Here is a 19,796-nt window from a genome sequence, read left to right as displayed (position 1 = left end):
ATGTCGCACACGGGGGCCCCGCCCGTGCCCTGTCCGGTGCCCCTGGGCCAGGTGAAGACCCCGGGCCGCGGGGCCGAGCTGCACAGGCACACCCTGGACAGGAACCTGCTGAAGATGGAGAAGCTGCTCAGGCAAGGTGAGGAAGATCCCCGGCTGGGAAGGGAGTCGGTGCTTTCCACACCAGGAGCTCGGCGCCGTCATCAGACCCATATTGCAAAGAATTTTCCACACCTGACAAGGCGTTCAAGTTACTGCTCTCCTGCTCTCACCCTGGGAGCAGTGTGAGTTTTTTAATCTAGATAGGGCAGTGTGCGTACTGTCTTTAACTGTATGTGGCAAATCTGAAAACATATTTATTCATAATTTCAGTTTATTTTATGGAAACAAAAGACACATTTTACAATGTTCATTTAGAGTTTTCTGAGCCTCCTTACAGAGGTGGGGGGACCTCAGTGTATTAAACAGGTTAGGAAGAACAGAAAATAAAAATAAGTGTTTCCCCCCAGTGTTGTGATTTTTATAGAAATGATGTAATCCATCTGGGTGTGTAAATGTGTGAGGACAGCCCCTTGTGACCCTACGCAGTGGAGATGGGTGTCTGTGTGTGCGGTGTGATGCTCCGACACAGACAGGGGAGTCACTGCTGTCTTTGAACCTTGATTGCTGTGTGCCAGGAGTGGACGTGGACACTGCCAATAACCTGGGCCAGACACCCCTGTTCTGCGCCGCTCTGCTGGGCCTGACCAGCGCTGTGGAGCTGTTGCTGCAGTATGGAGCCAACCCCAACCAGTAAGACCCAGAGTCACGCCTCGCACCTCACTTCTGGGACCCTGCACACATACCGTTAAATCACAAACCAAACGACCTTTAGCGCACAGGCCTGTGGGTCGCAGTGTGGTCAGGAAGAGCCACGCCAGTCTTGCGCCCAGCGCTGAGCCGTGACACGAAGACAGTTGCTGGTTTTGGTGGCCTGTTGCCTGTATCTCATGTAGCGGTCAGGCAGACTAATTAAAAACTGGTAGTTTGGGGCCTCAAGTGGCCCCGTCACTAAAGCCATTGAGCCCTGTGGCCCTGATGTCAACAGGTTGAGTCCACTGGAGGACTAATCAGAGAGGGCTCTTGGCTTTCTGGAATCCCCTGTGCATGTGTCTGCGTGTGTCTGCAGCCGCTGTGAGGACAGGAGCACGCCGGTCCATGCTGCGGCCTTTTCCTGCAAGCCCTGGCTGGTGAGCGGGCTGCTGGAGGCTGGGGGGGACCTGCGGCTGCACGACCGGGAGGGGCGCACCCCCGAAGCCTGGGCCAGGGAGGGGCCTCAGGAGCACAGCTCACGGGTAACCCCACCCCGCAGTGGTGCAACACTGCAGACTGGCCCAGTGGGCTTGGTACACCCTGGCGGTCGTTTCAAGTGCACAGGCTGGAATGCTCAGTTTCCTTCACTCTCTGGTCTTGGAATAACCTTCAGCAGCAGCGGAAGCTGAGGTGTAATATTCATGACTGAGTGGCTTGAGCACAGTTAAATCTTTTACAGCTGTGTTATGATTTGGCAAATACAGGCAGTCCTCCGATTGACAGCACAGTTGGTTTCTGAAAGCTGTCGTAAGTTGCAATATTGTACCTCTGAACTGATTTTCTCAAAGGAACAGTGTTATAAATGTGGGATCTGCTCCTGAAGCAAGGTCAGAAAGCCTTTTCTCTAAAATATCCCAGAATGCTGTACTCAGATATAGGCAGGGTGGCCATGATGCTTTGTTCACCTGGACCTGACTTGATAAGGAGCCTACTCTGGGATTATAGTAATATGCTCTGGAATTTGGTTAAATGATCTCCCAGTATTTCATGTGGTGAATGTTTCTTGTTCCTGTATGTGCCTCCTCATCTGAGGGTTGTCTTCCCAGATGCTGGATTTCCTGCAGCGCTGTGTGGCTTGCATGCAGGCCTTCACCCAGCCGAGCCAGGCCAGAGACTCCTGGATGTCTAGATGCTCCTGCAAAACGCTTGTCCGTTCGCCCTCCCTGCTGGAGAGGTTCAGACAGGGGTGAGGAACGAGGGCCTTTTGAAAGTGCGTTGCACTCCGATTGCAGGTAGAGCTGCGTGATCTGGACATCGGGAGCTCAGACCTGTGATGTGTCACTATCGGACTGACCAGGATTCTTCAAACGGCAGTGTTCGATTAGTTCAGTGCTACTGAGAGTAGTGTTGGGTCTAATTGCTTAAATCATGCTTGTCTCATGGCAAACAGTGATCCCTGGGGTCACCTGGTGCAGCTCTGTGCTCACGGGTTCGAGCCAGGTTCGTCTCACTAGCCGCCTGTGACTGGGATTCCCCAGATCTGCGCACAGCTGAGAGGAGGGTGGGGTTAGTCGGCTTCTCAAGGGCCTCTTGGGGGCCTGCCGGCAGGTGGTGCTGTCAGTGACGTGCCTCTCCTCCAGCCAGCGCTGTTTCTGGTTCTGGGGCTGTGGGGTCTGTGATGTGTTAAAAGACAAATGGCTTGAAGGTGGGCAGGTCGGAGGAGGAGGTGTGCAGTTGTGGGGCTTGCAGCTGCGGCTGAGACGTGGGAAATTAAATATAATTATTGATTCTAAATCGAAAAAGCAGAGTTCCCTGCAATTCCCCAAGCGCTTGCGTGCCACTCGTCCTGTCGGCTCTGAACCTCCTGTTAGCCGCAGCAGGCCTTGAGGCATGTCCACATGAGGACTGGTGATCAATATATCCCTTTCATTTTCATTCCCTAACCTTTTGGTTTTTCGTCTGTTCTAACAATCTTGTCCTCACAAGAGCCACCATCTTGTCTGAACCCTCCTACTATGACACGAGAGTTGTTTTAGGTAGTCCTGGGTGTTTTAATTAGTTGCGATAGTCACGCAAATAAGAAATGAAATGCCAGACAAAAGCTAAAATTGAATTAAATAAATTTATTTTTTTATTTAAAATTTTACTAACATTTTTATCTGATTATTGAATATTTGTGTGCATGAGATACATGCAAACAGAAATGCACATTGGTGCTAAAAGCAGTTTATCTGTTCCTTCTCAGAGCAGGAGCTGTCTGTGTTTTATATATTAAAATGTAGAGCAGTGTTCTTGTAAGACCACAGCCTTGCTCATCAGCCTGGGAGTTCCTGACTCAGCTGTCATTTTTTGTTCTAGTGGCTCTGACCTGCACGTGAACAGAAAGCCAAACTCCAAGCTGCCTTCCACAGTCCAGTGCTACGGGTTCGGGAAGGTACTGTGTCACAGGCTCAGGCTCGGGGACAGGCTGTGCTCGGATGAGCTGCTGTGGTGTCTGACCTGTGCTTGTCCTGCACCAGGAGTTATTAACCCTGCTCTTGCTTTGCCTCCCAACAGAACTCGCAGTTGCCCGGTTCGCACTTTAATAATGGGCATGTGTAAAGCCATTTTTTAAAAATAATCACAAACGAATGTGGTTTAACAGGTTAAGGCATCATCTGAAGAACTGAAGGCACAGTGGGTATGAAAGTGGACGTCTTACCTGGGCTTGTTGTTGTAGCTGTGTGCGGGTGGGCCGAGCCATGCCACTGGTTTCCTGGCCTGCACGCCCATGATCAGGGACAGGGAGCTGGCACAGGCAGAAGACGAGCCCCTGCTGTCCTTTTCCTGTGGACCCATCCTGAGTATGACCAAGTAAGGGACGGAATTACATAGGATTTCTGCTGGGAACAGGAGTCTCCAGCCCTGTCCTCGCAGGGTCAAAATCCATTATTGGTCACATGAAATCACCTGTTTGTAAGGACACTTTACGAATTATTATTAAGTTATTTGACTGATGTTTTTATCTAGAACAACTTACACGTGTAGCCATTTTTTTCTTATGGGCATTTTACCGAATCGAGTTAGATGCTCTGCTCAAGAGTACAACAGCGCTGCCTCAAGTTTGAGATTTGAACCCACAACATTTGTTCAGACAAAGGAATGATGGTTCCTCTGGTTAAGGTTTATGGCTTTTAATTTGTGTTTGAAATGATGTGTTTAATCACAAATTGTTTCAAGTCTTTAAAAATCGATGATCTTTGAACAGTTTGGTGAGTGGTTTTGTGAGTGCTCTGTATTTTGGGCATATGAATTGCTGAGTCAGTGCTGAGATCAGGGACGTCAACAGTTCGGTGATGTCTGTTTGCATGGAGCAGCAGTTGAGATGCATGACTTCTGTAGTAATCTTTCATTAAATATTGCATTAAAACATGTCAAAAGAGCTTTGAATGTAAAATGCCAATGGCCTACATATATCAAGAATAACGAATCATTGTTGTACCAATGAAGTTCTTAACTAGACCTCAAGAGATAAACAGCCAAGCACTCGAGACTTGAGGTTTATCAAAGAATCCTGGAGAAACCTTGGATTTCAACAAATACTCAACGTGATTATGATTATGTAAATCATTTTTCAGTGTCACGTCTACTGTGCAATTTTGCAAAAATCTGTGTTTATTACAATGGACCAGGAGACCAGGGTTCCCAAGGGGCTCAGCCAGTAAATGTGCTTGTTTCAGTCACAGGTTGAGCTTGTTGATTGACGCACTGTGTGCTCATGCTTGGGTCGTGTCCCTGTCTGCCTCTGAGCGAGATTCCCCACAGGACAGAGGAGCTTGGATAATGTCACATGATGATCTGTACCAGGGGAGCCTTGATTCATATCCGTTGCACTCTTGAGTCTGTCTGTCTCAGTTACAGCTGGAATGGGTGCCGGGTCACAGTGAAGGAGCTGCAGGCTCATAACGCAGTGCACCGAGGCAGTAAGGATTGCTACCTGGACCTATTGATCATCGAGCAAGAGTACTGCAGGTGAGAGAGGAGGAGGGCATCAGCATTGACCTCAGTCACTGCACCTGAGAGGGACTGTAGACTGACTGTAGACTTTAGCATAAAACATTTGGCATGTCAGACAAACTGGTCTTCAAACACATGGAACAAGGGGATGGCTTTCAGTCTGTCTGGATTGTGTGGTTGCTAGCAGACTTTGGTCCAACAGCGAGATCAAGCTATGCCTTGGTGTTCACAACTCATGCAGGAGACCGTCGTGACGGACTTTTGGTCCTGTGTAGTTTCTTTTGCAGCTGTGGAGAAGTTCGGATGTCTTGTGACTGATGTTTCTGCCTCTTGCAGTCAGCTGTTCCACCCCCACCTGCTGCAGCTGCTGGCAGTGAGTGTGTCTGCTGACTCCCTGAGACCCCGCTTGGTGTTTGAGAGAGTGCACATCGGATCCCTCTATGACCTCCTGCACCACAGGGTAACAGAAAATTAATAAAGCCTGTTGACATATCACCATGCAAAACGCTTATTCAGCTTGGGTTTAGCAGGTGGAGTAGTGGGAGGCGAAGTTCAATGTGGCAGTTTGGGGGAGAATGTGCGCAGTGATATTCACGTGGATTGGCTGTCAGCTTATTCCACTTCTGCAGTCAAGTGTAAAGTGTAATGAAAAGGCAAGACCTCGTGCCACCAGTCAGAGAGTTTCCTCCCACACAGTGCTGATGAATTGGTACAAACTCTCGCAGCTGTTCTGCAGTTTGAAATGCTCGGCTCCTCAGACACTGTCATTCTGACCGTCATTCCTGATGTGAATAATCCTAAAGGCCTTTTGTGCAGCTCTGTGGTGGAGAATTGCAACACCGTGCGCCTGGGCTCTCTCGCGTGGAGCTCTGGCATGGTTTTGCATGGATGCGTTGGATGGATGGTTTATGACCTGTTTCCATGACAGACCTTTCTGCGTGATGAGGCTGGGTCACTATAGTGACTGCCTGTGCGCTGTGTCTGAGGACTGAGAAGACTACCCCACACCTCTGGTTTGGTCTCGTCCTCACCCTAGATAAGTTTATTCCAATGCCATAAACTAAACCAGTAGTTTTGACCTGTTTTAACAGCGCACCTGTACATGGGGAAAATTGTTATACGGTCAGACTTGATAATGACATGTTACCTTTAGCTAAAACTCCTTGCTGAATGACTGGAGAATGTTGAGTGGGAGGTCTGTGCCTGTCTGCTGCAGCCTAATATCGCAGAGTTTAATATCTCTCAGAAAACCATGTGTCTCAGGCCCTAGGTGTCCTACCTGAGCTGTGTCTGTGTTGATCCCCTGCTCTGCAGAGGGCCCAGTTCCCTGTGCTGCGGATGGATGCCTTGCTGCCCGTGGTGCTGCAGGTGTGTGACGCCCTGGTGTACCTGCACTGCCGCGGCCTGGTCCTCCGCAGCCTGTCCTCTCATGCTGTGCTGCTTGTTCACCCTGGGGTGGCCAAGATTACTGGCCTGCATTTCATGGAGCTCAGGTAAGGGCACAGGTGTCCTGTACAGCCACAGTTCAGCAGGTTTTATAGGTCTTGGAACAGTTAAATTGTGCTCAATTACTGCATAATTTTTGTAAGCAAATTGCAAAAATCATAACAAGTTATGTAAATGACCAGTAACGTGCGAGGGTTTAATTAGCTATTAAACCTACTGGATCAGACTTACTGGAGGTTAAGAGACTCTTGTCATTGCAGTGATCCAAGTGTAGGTAGAGAGTTTGTATGAAGTGAATATACATAGGGATGAAAACAATCTGAGGTTTCTTCTTGATGCTGATGTTGCCCTTGTGTCTGCGTGCTGAGCGACAGTGATGGGAACCCCCTCAGAGTCAACGCCTGCCTGCCTCTGCCCCCGGAGCTGTACAACTGGGCTGCCCCGGAGGTGATCAGGGGGCGGCCCTGTACTGGCAAGGCTGATCTCTACAGCCTGTGTGCCCTCCTCCAGGAGCTTCATACAGGTATTGGAATAAAGCACTCCGCTCTTAGCCCCTGGGCCAAGCCCTGTGTTTGTGCCTGTGTGAATGCCATCTCATTTCAAAGGCTGCTGTCTCAGGTGCTTTTGCAAGTAGATAGTTGTCCAGGAGATCCTAATGAAAATTTAGGACCGTACCCTGTGCTCATGAGCACTGTGCTTGATGGTGTAGTCTTGGTGTAGCGGTGGCTGAGATGGTGTTTCTCCATGCAGACACGGTGCCGTGGGGGGCAGTGGGGCCGCGGGGCATCAGGCAGGCTGTGGAAAGCGGGCAGGCCCTGGCTGCTGATGAGCGCATTCCCCCGCCCTACTACGCGCTGGTGAGGAGCGGCCTGCAGCCTCGCCCCCAGGACCGCAGCCCCAGCCTGCAGGACCTGCGCCTGCAGCTGCGCAGCGACGTCAAGGTAACGCAGTGGGGCCGGTCCAGCATGAGCACACTGCGATCCGCACCTGCGCAGCGTCGTCAAGGTAACGCAGTGGGGCCCGTCCAGCACGAGCACACTGCGATCTGCACCTGTGCAGCATCGTCAAGGTAACGCAGTGGGGCCGGTCCAGCACGAGCACACTGCGATCCGCACCTGCGCAGCGTCGTCAAGGTAACACAGTGGGGCCGGTCCAGCACGAGCACACTGCGATCCGCACCTGCGCAGCGTCGTCAAGGTAACGCAGTGGGGCCCGTCCAGCACGAGCACACTGCGATCTGCACCTGCGCAGCGTCGTCAAGGTAACGCAGTGGGGCCGGTCCAGCACGAGCACACTGTCATCTGCAGCTGCACACACGCGTCTTGTCCATTAAGGGAAAATGTGTTCGTGGGAAGATCAGTAGGGAACTAATTGATCTGTTTGCCACACTTTAGTGACTGAAACATTGCATGAGCTGCTTCACCTCACCGGAAGTTTTTTTTCCCTCTTTCCAAGTTGCAGAACATGGGGCTGTGCTTACCAGGGAAATTTAATCTATTTTGTGATGCAAATTGGAGGTTTTACAAGTCAGTGTGTACATTTTAATTTTACTGTGGTTTGAAATGCACTCATCAATGCTAATTCTTTATAAACCCAAAATATAAAAATAACATTGCAGTTCCCCTTTAAAGTATGTGTTACAACAGATAGTAAGATTGGAAATGTGTGTTTTATTTCTGGGGAATTGCAAGAAACAGAATTGCCTTTCTGTTTTGTGAGTTGTAAGACATAGATGTTTAACAACTCGTATAATTAAGAATCAAACATTTATTTATGCATTTCTATTATATACAGTCCAAGAAAAAACAACAAAATTGAGGTCACATAGAATATAAGATGAGTTAGTAAAGTTCAGAAAGACATGATGATGGCCAGCTCTCAATCCAGTGGGTCTTATAGCCCACATTTAAATCGTCAACTTCTGCACACTTGAAACATGTATGAACCTGAAACAGGTGATGTATTCATTTCTGTAAAGGTCATTTGACATGAAAATACACTCTATGATTCTCAAGAACTACAGGTGTAGAGTCCTGTGTTTTATGATCCCACATGTTGCAGGTCTTTATAAACTGATATGTGCTGTATAAGACCTGGACTGGGGTTGGACAGCCCTGTGCTTGTGTAACCAGCTCGCCAGTGTATTTTAAATTTTAACACAGGACCTCCCTACCTTATTTTTATTTTTGAGTTTATTGCATTTGTGAAAACACAAAATTGTTAGAGATCGTGAACATTATAATCAGCAATGCAATGTTATGGTTTTATTGTTCACAAGGCAAAGAAGATCTTCACAATCAATGAAATGGGATTTTCGACCACAGCGGTAATCTTTGCGGTTTCCCTCTATATACCTGACTTCATATCTATCTGACTGCCCTGGGAGGGCTGGCCGATGCTGACTGGTTTCTTTGTGTTTCCCAGGAGCTGTCCCAGAGCAGCCGGCAGAGGTGGGGGAGCTGTTTGGCCCCGGCGATTGTGGGGGCTGGGGGCTGGGTGCTGGAGACTGTGCAGGACCCCAAGGGTGAGCCTGAAACTCCTATTGCAAACAGAACAAGAGAGAAGAGATTGAATAAAGTGATGTAAAACTTGTTGTTAAAACACTGATGCAGTAAAGCCTGCTAGTATCGGTTTCTCAGAGCAGATCAGTTTTAGTATCAAGAGAAAAATATCCAAATTTATACTTACCTGTCTCACTCTGCTGCACTTTTTGTCACCACAGTGTTGTTGATTATTCACAGTTCTGAGTGACTGGTGGACAGCTGGTCACTATGGAGATCAGATCTCCACAGATTGACTGGTGTTTTTTAGAAAGCTTTTCCATGAAATTGGAAATCTGAATGTGTCAAGAATAATTTAACTTGTTTCAGATGATAGAAGTAATCCTTGATGTTTTAAAGGGAATTTTTCTCCTTTCTGTGGAGAGGGTAGTGCTGTTTGTATCTTGCTATAAAGAGGTCTTCATGAGGCCTCTCCTGGTCGAATGTATTTTGAAGTGAAAAACATGTAGAAACCCAGATGACTCCCTGTGTCGATGCTGATTTTCAGGCCATCGCTCGCTTCCTGTGCAGGAGGGGCAGCCGCAGCGCGTGCTGACCGACAGCGCTGTGCACCGGGAGATCCTGGACCAGCTGGGCCAGCTGGACCAGCTGCTGGAGGGGGAGTATGAGCTGCGCGCGGGCACGGGCGATGGGGACCTGGAGGGCCGCGAGGGGGGCTGTCCGGGACTGGGACAGGCTTTGTCTGATGCACCGCATGCCTTCCGTGCAAGTGAGGTCTCCATTCGTGAGATCCTGCCCTTAGATGCCCACAGGCTTTCCTTGCACCACAGCCTGGACTCTGACAGCAGCAGGGAAACGGGCTCCGATGGCACCCCCACCCAGGACGAGCTGGAAGAGGAGGGTGATGACCCAGCGCAGCAGCCCAGCAAGGTCTGTCAGGCGATCAGCGCCAGCGTGCTCAACCTGAAGGTGTCGCAGGTGCTGCTGCAGCAGTCGGAGAGCAGCCTGCTCAACGTGCAGAGGGCAAGGGCCGCACTGGGCAGGCGGGAGGTGCCTTCTGCTGTCCCCTGGGGGCAGGGAGAGAGGCAGCCGGCAGTCGGCCATGAGCATGTGTGTGGTGGGCGTGGACTCACCGATGAGGTCGACAGCCGACAAAGTGAGAAGACGGAGGACTCCTGGGACTCCGGCTCTGAGTGGGGTTTTTCCAGAGCCGTGGGTCCTCCGGCTCACTACCGTTTCGCCCATCCTGGCGACGGTTTCCCGGCCAGGGCCTGGCCCTCAGGGCTGCGCAGGGCAGAGCAGTCCGCTGCTGCAGACGAGCCCCCGGACTGGCCGGCAGAACACGAGGACCTGAGTAAGGGGGAGGGCGTCAGCGACTACAGCTCCGCCCTGGATGACAGCTTCGTAACTGTGCGTCCTGGACGTGCTCAGGTAACTCGCTGCACATCAGTGCTACCAGGCGGAAGTGTAGTGTTCTCCAGGTTCAGTGCCTGAGATAGCATGGAATGGGTGGGGAGAGTGTGAGAGTCATGAGAACAGAACAGAGGTTAGTTATCAGAGTTGGGATGGCTTGTCCCAGACTTCCACAACCCCTCGTATAAAGATATGCCTCCTTAACACATGTCCTGCTACTAACAGGTATTTCTGACTTCTGTTTCTGATTTCTAACCGTCTGTTCAGGGTTAGAAACTTTGATTCTATTTGTCTTTTCTAGCTTGTTTAGATACTAATAGCTTATTGATCCAAAACTCACACCCAGCCATTGTTTTAAGGTGAGAAGGAGTCTATACATAGTAGTATAGAGGGCAATTTGTGCAAGATGTCCCCTCTACTATTGTTTACCTAAATACACCTGCTCTCAAAGAGAGATAAAGTGGTCTGTCAGCAGTGTGAAGAAGAAGGAGATCAGCTGCAGCGCAGTGTGTAAAGAAGAGGGGACACTGCTAATCGGCAAGAGCTCTTGCTTGTCCCCCTCAGGCAGGCAGAGGGAGCATAGCTGCTGCAGTGGCAGAGACAGGAGGCCAGCACTCGTGCAGAGAGCAGTGTACTGTCCACAGCCAGGGCCCCCAGGACAGGTAAACTGACTCAGCGCCCTCTCATGGCCCTGCAGCTGATCCTTACAGCACTGACTCAGCACTCGTATGGCCCTGCTACATGTTGTGGTATAACATTCTCGGCTCTCAGGAAGTGCTTAATATCCAGACTTTAAAAGCTCTGGCATGTTTTGTTCATGACTCTGTATGAGACAGTCAAGATGGTGACACACTTTGCAACCAGTGAGTCTGTAATCTAGCCACAGAGGGGAGGGCACTGACAAACATGAGCCCCTAAAATAATGAATGTTATGAATCGTCATGGTCATTTCATAGAAGGCCGTGCAAGTACCAGATATCTCGTAGCATTTCGGAATGTCAGAACTAATTCTCAGTGGTGTCACTAGCTGACGGACTGGGATTCCCCACACAGCTTACAGGGTTCTGGCAGGGTAGTGCTGGGATGAAGCCGAGGCTCCTGCGATCTGCAAGGTGCTTGCAGTGAAGTCACAGAGAGATGCACTAACTCTCCTGTCAGGACACGAATGGCTGTGCAGGTCTCCTACTCTTTAGAGCCGGTGTGGAAATTCACGGTTCTAAATTTGACTGGGTAAGAAATTGGGAACTCCAATCCAGTATGATACCCGTATAAAACGGCAGAATCTCAGCACAGCTGCGTTGAGCACAGTTTACTGCAGCATAGCAAAGTGAGTGAATGAAACGGAAGTGACAGACAAATTAACTATAAATAAATGAAATAAATGTCAATGTTGCAGTGAAGGTTTTTTGTAGCGAGAAATGATTTTTAAGTTGCAAAATAAGTGGCTACAGCTTTTTGCAGTAATATGAGCCATGTGCTGAAAAGAGAGCGTTTACGCGTTGTCCTGACTAAGGCTTTAATTAAACTTGGATGCAACATAACAGGTTCACAGGATTTTCGAGACTCGCAGGACCGACACAGCATCGAGTTTCTGCTGGCCTGTCCGGGTGTCACAGATCTGCTGCTGCTAAGTGGACAAGTGAGAATTCATCTTTCATCCATGTAGATTCAGTGTGTATCAGTCTTGAGTGAACCTTTCAGACTGGGCTCATGTGATGATAATAATTGTTTGCCTTTATATAGGAAAGGACTCTTGACAAAAACACAGCAGAAGTGCAACCCCACCACAGTAAAACACAACATGCATTATCCATTGTTATGCACCTGTACAGTGCACTGAAGGGTAGATTTGAAAGCTGAAAGCTCGACTGCTTGCTGTGTGTGTGGTGCAGGCGAGGTGACGCAGGTGGTGGACAAGATGACCCGCGGCCGGCTGGGAAGCGCAGCCTGGACGCCCAGCAGCGAGAGTGAGGACACTGAGGACAGGACGCCCCAGTTCTCACATCCCTGCAGGCCACAGGGCAGTGGACACAGGGGCTCCGAAAGACCTGGGCACGAGGGCCAGGGGTCAGGAAGCAGCCAGGGCAGCACCAAGCTAGAGCGTCTCTTCAAGAGCTTTGCAGGTGGGATGTTAGGAGACATCCAGTGTGATCCCCACTTTCTTAAAGAGGAGGCTTGAAGGTGACATCAAGACAAGGGATAGAAAAGAAAAGGAAATTCTCCTTTAATCTTTTTTTAAATTTTGGAATTGTGACATGTATTCACAGAAAGGCATATATTTCCTGACTTATACGTTTTTACATGTGCACTCTTTTTCATTCAGAAACTTTCTTACTGTTCTAAGCTCTGTAAGTTCTTAGTTTTAAACTTATGTAGCTTCTCTTCAGGAAAGAGTGAGCACAAGCTTGGCTCTGCAGCTCACAACTATAAAGTTCACTCTGAAAATATGCATCTACAGAGGCAGTTGATCTGATTCTACAGTCTCCTGCTTTGTCTCGGTGTCCTTCCTGTCTCCCTCCTTAGGTGTTCAGAGTGAGAGTGAGAGTGACGCTGAGTTTCACACCATCAACAGGACCTTTAGTCTTTCTGCCAGACTCTTGGAGGACACAGGCTCCAGACAGGTGAGGGGTGTCTGTCACTCTCTCAGGTCCTCAGACAGGTGAGGGGTGTCTGTCACTCTCTCAGGTCCTCAGACAGGTGAGGGGTGTCTGTCACTCTCTCAGGTCCTCAGACAGGTGAGGGGTGTCTGTCACTCCCTCAGGTCCTCAGACAGGTGAGGGTTTTTTAAATTGTATGTATTATGTATTTTATCCTGTGATTTGCCGAGTACCTGTGGACTTTGCAGTGAGAGAAATGATGCTCCTCCAGTCACCCTTGACTCACCTTTCAGGCATTGTGGAGCTCAGAGCTCTGCAGATGGGCCTGTTGGAAGAGCAGGCCTTATTGGAACCACTCCATTTTAAATGCATTTCCCACTCTGATGCATAATTAGCAACTGTTGTCAAAAATGTCTGTAAGGGTGATTGACACTGGTCCTCTTGCTGAACGAGTGCTGTTGCTTTGACAGGAAGACGTCAGCTCTGAGTCTGAGGGTGCAGAGTCTCCTGCTGAGGAATCTGATGAGTTTGTCACGCCCATCCCTGGTTCAGAACTTCACAAGGCAGGGCGACAAGCTCAGGTGGGCAGCGCAAGTGTCACACAAGCGCGGGCGGGGCTCAGGCTCGTTTCTGCTGGTGTTCCAGTAAGGGTATTGGTATCAGTAAAACGTTGTGTTGTGTTATAACAGGTGTCTTGGTCACTGGTTTTCTGGCCAGAGGGCTTCTCATGACCTTTGGGTGCCAATTTGATTACATAAATTGTGCTTTCACCTGTAGCAGGGTGAAGCAGTAAGTCAACTCCTCGCCTAATTAAGAGTAATTATACTGCTTGTGTGTCCTGGGATATATAGTGCACAATGGCACAGATACTGATACTCTGAGCCTGACTGCTCTCCCGTTCCAGACGCAGACGCCCAGCTCTGAGGAGGACCTTGAGGTGACGGAGGAGGTGTGTCGGCCCTCGGGCCAAGCGGCCCCAGCCATGGCTGCCTGTGACCTAGGGCCCGGAACCACGACAGGTGGGGCGTTGAGGGTGTTAATGCGCTAGGGACACTAGAGTCACAAGGCATTTGGACCGTTCACCCAGAACTGCTCACAGAGCCTCAGGTGTGACAAGGGTCTCGCCTTTTTGTAGAAGGATGAAGAGTCACGCCATTAAAGAATGAGTGGTAGCAGAGTACATTCATATTTCAGAAGGTTTATCAGGAATGATTATGGCCTTACAGTACATGTAGATCTTGCAGCGTGGTTTTTGTGGCATCTCATCTCTTTGTATAAATACTATGTGTTGATACTAGATTGATAAAATGACACCAAGAGGATTGGTAAATTATAGAAAGAAATGTTTTTTCAAAAGATGATCATATAATAATGTATGAGATGTATATTATCTTAATATATGACAATTTTCTAAATTTAGCATTTAGGTGCTTTGTTTTTTGGGGGATATTATAATGGAAGTACTGTCTAAAGGATTCCTGAGCCTCAGGGTCTCTGCCTGCTGAAACAACACAGGAATGGAAGCTTGTCTGCCCCCAGTGAGCCTGTGAGCTCATCCTCTCTCTCAGGAATCCTGCTTTATACTTTGATTGTCTAGAAAGCTCAGCTGCCATATCAGACCCAGCAGAGAGAACTGACCCTGCTGCCCTCCAGAGAGTCTCCTACCCCACAGCAAGGTAAGAGAAAAGGCAGTGCAGGCCACTGGTTAGAACACACCCAGCAGGGGGCTCCCATCCTAATCCTGGCCAGGCCCAGACAGTCTGAGCTGAGATCCATCCAGATCAGGAGCAGCTATATCCTTTGAGAAATGACAACCTACACTGGGATGTGTAAAACAATTACTTTCTTGAGCTCACAACAGCAGTACACAATCTTTGACCTGTTGACAGAGTAGGACCAGTCCATAACAGCAGCTTGTTTTAGGGCTTTGCTGTACAATAGGGACTGAAGCACGGGATATCTTACTATTACATAGACTGAAGATCATATAGGCAACATGTGATCAGTCTAACAGTTAACTTCATGTCTGCATGACTGTGAGCTTAATGGTTATTCCTTTAACCTTGAGTAAAAGCATTACACAGGTCGTTATAGTTGGTTCTGCATTTCTGTGGTTTCTGCCCTGTTTAGCTTGTCTTGGAATTTCTAACTGACTTCGCTTTACTGAGGATGGTGGTGCTTCAAACAAGCTAGCTTTGTTCATTTCAGGATGACAGCTCCTGATGAAGTCTAATATTTCTGTTAACCCTTCCAGCTGGTTGATGTAGTATTCTGTGCGGCTTGTGCCGTCTTGCTTCCTATGTCATCCTGCAGCTGCCTGCCGGACATCGCTGATCTGTCCAGCATCGTGTGTGAGGAGGAGTGGCCCAGCAGGGAGGGACAGCAGCCCAGCCCAGTGAAGAGAAACGCCCCCACCTGTAACAGCACCCCCCTTCACCCAGGTACAGCTACAGCAGGGAGCCGCAGTCTCACGGGGATGCATCTTTCTTTTACCACATGGAATTTGATCAAAGTTAGGTTTAATCTGAACCTGAAAACATGCAATAACCTGGGATTGCTAAGCATCTCAGTGCCTGAATTTTCTGACATCTAGCCTTTTAGAGTGTGATGTGAACAGACAGGCCAGGCTTCAGGAGCTCCTGCTCATGGGTGTTTTACTGGCTTTGCTGAGTATGTTTGCTGACGTTGCAGGTGCAGCGAGTAGACATCACCCCAGACTCGGTGGGGAACCTGCAGAGCTGCTGCCGCCTCTCCACAGTCTGCTGGACACCTTTCCCTGGGGCAGCTCGCCCACCCAGCTCCACACAGCTGACACCTTCGCTACAGCCAGCGCCGGCATGGCCAGCCCAGTAAGACTGCACAGCAAGAGAGAGGCAGCAGTGTTTCTGCTCCTGAGACTGAAGAAAACTGCTTTTTGTGGATACACTGGGACTGGGATTGATTTGTGTCCCTTGCAGATTGTAAAGCTTCTTGAAGTTGAAGATGAACTGCTGCATATGTGTCTTGACTAGGTTCAGTAGGTAAATCTGACACAACAGTGTAGATTCTAAGGCTCCCAAGTGGCACATACAGTAAAGACACGTGCTTGGAGTGCACCTTGAGCTCTGTGGCCCTGAAGTCTGTGGTCATGAGGAAATCTGTGAGTCCTGACTCTTACACTGCTCTCCCCTTCCCTGCAGAGTGACCTCTCTGTGTCCAGTGCACTGCAATCCCCCAGAGTGGACCACAGTCCTGTCCGCAGAGAGACGGACACCCCAACTACAGGAACGTCCGCGGGTCAGGATGGTGGCAGTTGTGCCAGAGAAGGGGGCCCCGGGGGCCCCGGCACAGCGGCGGCAGAGTGCAGGGATGCCACAGGCGAGGCTCTCTCTCCGGCGGGGGACGGGCAGGTCACCCATAGCCATGACGAGCTGGGCAGTGGCATGGGTGCAGGGGCCCCTGGGACACAGAGTCCACACTCCCACAGCCCTGCCGCAGCAGCCGGGGCGCCTGCTGTGCTTCTATGCACTCCTGGCCCAGACGACCATCCCACTCCGAAAGGTGACGGGCTGGGCAGCACCTCCTAGATTAGATTGTTCTTCCCTGTACGGGGAGGGGAGGAGACTGGTCCAGGAGGGAAACTGAAGAAGTATGTCTCTTCTTTCACAGGGCCCACAGGGACAGAGGCTGCGTCCTCCCAAAGTGAGAAAGACCTGCCTGCAGCCAGTGTCCTCTCTGGCACAGGCCTGCTAGCGTACAGCAGAGCACTAGACGGCTCGCCGGCAGCTGACGCTCGAGACCTGGGTAAGATCCGGCGTACCTCTTCACAGTGAGTGCAGTCCAGACCGCCTCATGGCTTCCTGGAACCACCTGGAATCTCAGTTTGCTGTCAATATAAGCCTCACTTTTGCAGTCCCCAGTTGTGAATGAACTGAGCTCACAGGTGCCAAGTACACTGGTAACACTGCTGGCTTGTAAAGTCCCCCTCATGGGCTCAGGTTTTATTAATGTGAGAGAGGTTGCAAAGAGAATAAAAAGAATTCTGTTTATACTAGAGTTTAATATATTATTGTAATACATTATTATTATTGGTACCCTTGAGTAAAAAGGGTACCAATAATAAAAACAGATAAAGAGCTATGTTTTATGCTCCAAATATGTAAACACTATATTCTTGTATTCTAAAAGTTATTTGTTAACAAGTAATAATTTTATATTGTTATTAATGAGTACTAATGAGGTTATTGACTAACTGCTGTGACTGAGTGTGTGTCCACGCTGAAAGGACCTACAAAAACAAATAGCTATATTTGAGTGCTTAAACACACTTCAGGTTGTGTTGTGTATATAATGGCTAGAAGATTTGTAAAAAGAAGGCCAGGAAATGTCCTTGTAAAGAGTGGGAGTCTGTGCCACAGGAGAAGATCCGCAGTGCTGTGGCCTGTGTCCCTCATGCCTGTTTCCCTGTGTGCAGAAGGAGGACAACCCCCTTCCGCTGAAGCTGGCAGCGCTGGGCATGGGGTGAGGATCGAGGCGCCCTCAGACGAGACGCTGAGAGAGGGGCGCAGTCTGCTGGAGGAGACGGACAGGTACTGCTGAGGGTCACTTAGAGATATTATACATGTAAATACTAAAGGATACGTTGATCCAAAGTACCGTACGTGGTTGACATCTATACAGTTTATATATAGTGTTTTACTGAAGCGGTCTGGGATGAAGTAGCTTGTTCAAGGGTGCAGCTGCAGTACTGTATTGTACCCACAGCCTTCCAGGCACCACTAACCCTAACCGCCGCTCCACACTGCAGCCTCATGTGGCTCCTGTAGAGAGACGGGCAGATTGGACAGCTGGTATGGCCATACAGGTACACCCGAACAAGGCGACAACTCATTGGATCACTGATGCAGTTCATACAGATTGACAAATGCATTGATATAGTCTATGAGGACTAATCAAAACAGTGGTAGCTCTTATAGACAGGTGTCTAGGTTCATTCTAACATGAGGTAGGTTCTAGGTTCAATGTACCATCCTTCTTATTAATAAAGGTAAGTATACGTTACTATTAAAATCTGTTAAGATTTTATTTATTGTATCCATGTAGTGGAGATATACAGGTATAATATAATAGATATTTCCATTTAATATATTTTGATGAGACGTGTTGCTTTTGAGTTCATTACCCGACTGACTTCACAGAGCTCACTCCACTCTGGACGAGGTGCTGCAGGGCATGATGGGAGAGAAAGGCAGCACCCAGAAGTCCCTGAGAAGTCCAAGGCCAAGGATTCAGTGAGTACAGCCCGTCCTGACATCACTTCCTCTCGCCGTGTCTCCCCAGCCCGTCCTGACAGTTTACCCTCTCTCCCCGTGTCTTCCCACTGCTGAACAGAGTTCAGGCTGACACAGTTCAAACCCTTGTCACATCACTAATTCACCAGAGTCCAGAGACAGAGTCCGTTGCGGAGCTGGTGCAGCAGGTAACAGCTGAACAGTGTCCGTCGCGGCCGTGTGGCTCAGTGTGTGTGTTACCCCCCCAGGGAGAGCCTGTACAGCGAGGACGCCTGCTGCCCCGCTGCAGCCAGCGGGGAGAGAGCAGGACAGCCAGAGGAGCCCGACAGCAGGACAGCGCTCGGCCCTGCAGGTACCGCCCTGGCACGCGCCGGCCCACTAACAGCTCGAGAGCAGTGTCTTTTGGGACTCCAGCCAGCTCTGCCAGAAATGGCCTTTGGTTTGAGAGCTGCTCCACTGTGCTCAGCAAGTCAAGTCAGAGGGTTCACTTGTCGCAGCTTGCTGACGGTTTGCCTCTTCCTGTGCCTGCAGACAGCGTGGATGAGCACGGGGAGAAGTTCGAACCCGGCCCCCGAGTGCACTGGGCCCAGCCCCACAGGTACTGCAGCGCATTTCATGACAAGTAACGCATTTAATCAAGCCCTGAATTAATACTTAAACACTAGAAAAAAAGAACTGTTTATCTACATTAACATTAGCTCTTGCTTAATTATAGCAGCAGGGAAGTGTAGTATTTAACACCACAACCTCACAGCTCCTGGGCACTGCGTCCGATTCCACCATTAGGCTTGTGTGGAGCTTGCAAGTTACATACATCAACAGTTACTGAAAGTCACTGATTACTGAGAAATCCTCACTAATAACAGGTGAGTTTTACAGCAACACTTAAAAGCATCCAGGGAGTACGAGTCCCTGACTCTTTGGGAAGGGCAGTTCACCGCCTGGGAGCATAGCGACAGTCTGCCATCAGTGGACTGAAGATTGTCAGGTGTCATAGTCTGACACAAGGTCCCCAACACCAGCTTCACATGAAAGGCACAATACAATTTAGAAGCCCGTATGTGATTTCAACAGGAAGTTAATGCAGTGACTCCAGAACAAGAGGAAGATGAACACCAGCTCGACACCCTGGCTCCTGAGTTTGAACATCGAGCAGAATCCAAAAAAAACAGCATTAACTTGCACTGTTTTTTTACTAAAGGTGTAATTCCAGTGCATTTCTATTTTGGACTTGGTTAAAATGTGTTTACAACAACTTTCAACAGTGTTAGGAAGCCGAGTGTTTCTGGTAATCCAAGAACACTGCTGAGACTGCTCACCCATATGAACCTGACCAGCAGAAATGAGAAATAGGGGTGAAATCTTAGTTCATTTGGCTTCTTAAAAGTGATAAAGCTGAGCATCTATAAACCAAAATTTTAAACCTGTCTGCTGGTAAGATTGTGCTGTTTTTCCTAGGTTGATTATCTTGGAACAGACTCCCACCAAAAGCCAGAGTGACCCAGGGCCAGCGATGACCACGCAGCCGGCACGCGGAGATCGAGACTGAAGCTGCAGGTGGAGACGCACAGAGGAGAGCCGGACCCGGGCTTCTCCCTCGCTCTCCAACCTGCCCTTGGCAGCTGGGGCTGCTGTTTTATTTGAATTTGGGCAATGGCTATTTAAAAAAATGGAATTGTAATATTTTAACACCAAAGTCAGGACACATTAATGAGTAAGGTTATACTTTTTCATTAAGGTGCAGTAAAATGTTCTTGGTAAGCTTCAATTTTCAGTGGAGAAGG

At 49.2% G+C, this 19,796-nt stretch overlaps 1 protein-coding gene across 1 annotated transcript; it reads left to right on the top strand.

Moving 5' to 3' along the window:
• tex14 (testis expressed 14, intercellular bridge forming factor) lies at positions 1 to 19,742 on the top strand. The gene is made up of 29 exons (XM_088906897.1): positions 1 to 136; positions 675 to 789; positions 1,166 to 1,331; positions 1,896 to 2,035; positions 3,148 to 3,223; positions 3,509 to 3,642; positions 4,684 to 4,800; positions 5,122 to 5,245; positions 6,100 to 6,278; positions 6,606 to 6,754; positions 6,982 to 7,172; positions 8,656 to 8,755; positions 9,280 to 10,163; positions 10,710 to 10,807; positions 11,690 to 11,784; positions 12,038 to 12,268; positions 12,669 to 12,766; positions 13,213 to 13,323; positions 13,647 to 13,761; positions 14,340 to 14,418; positions 15,056 to 15,183; positions 15,434 to 15,591; positions 15,922 to 16,282; positions 16,391 to 16,525; positions 17,196 to 17,310; positions 17,920 to 18,012; positions 18,261 to 18,364; positions 18,544 to 18,610; positions 19,471 to 19,742. Exons 1-29 carry the CDS (start codon positions 1 to 3, stop codon positions 19,559 to 19,561), a joined length of 4,590 nt encoding a protein of 1,529 aa, XP_088763023.1. The 3' UTR covers positions 19,562 to 19,742.
• The last annotated feature ends 54 nt before the right edge of the window (positions 19,743 to 19,796 follow it).

Source organism: Atractosteus spatula, chromosome 27, assembly GCF_055471065.1.
Source record: "Atractosteus spatula isolate fAtrSpa1 chromosome 27, fAtrSpa1.hap1, whole genome shotgun sequence".
Lineage (NCBI taxonomy): Eukaryota > Metazoa > Chordata > Actinopteri > Semionotiformes > Lepisosteidae > Atractosteus > Atractosteus spatula.
This window is presented reverse-complemented; position numbering and strand designations above follow the sequence as displayed.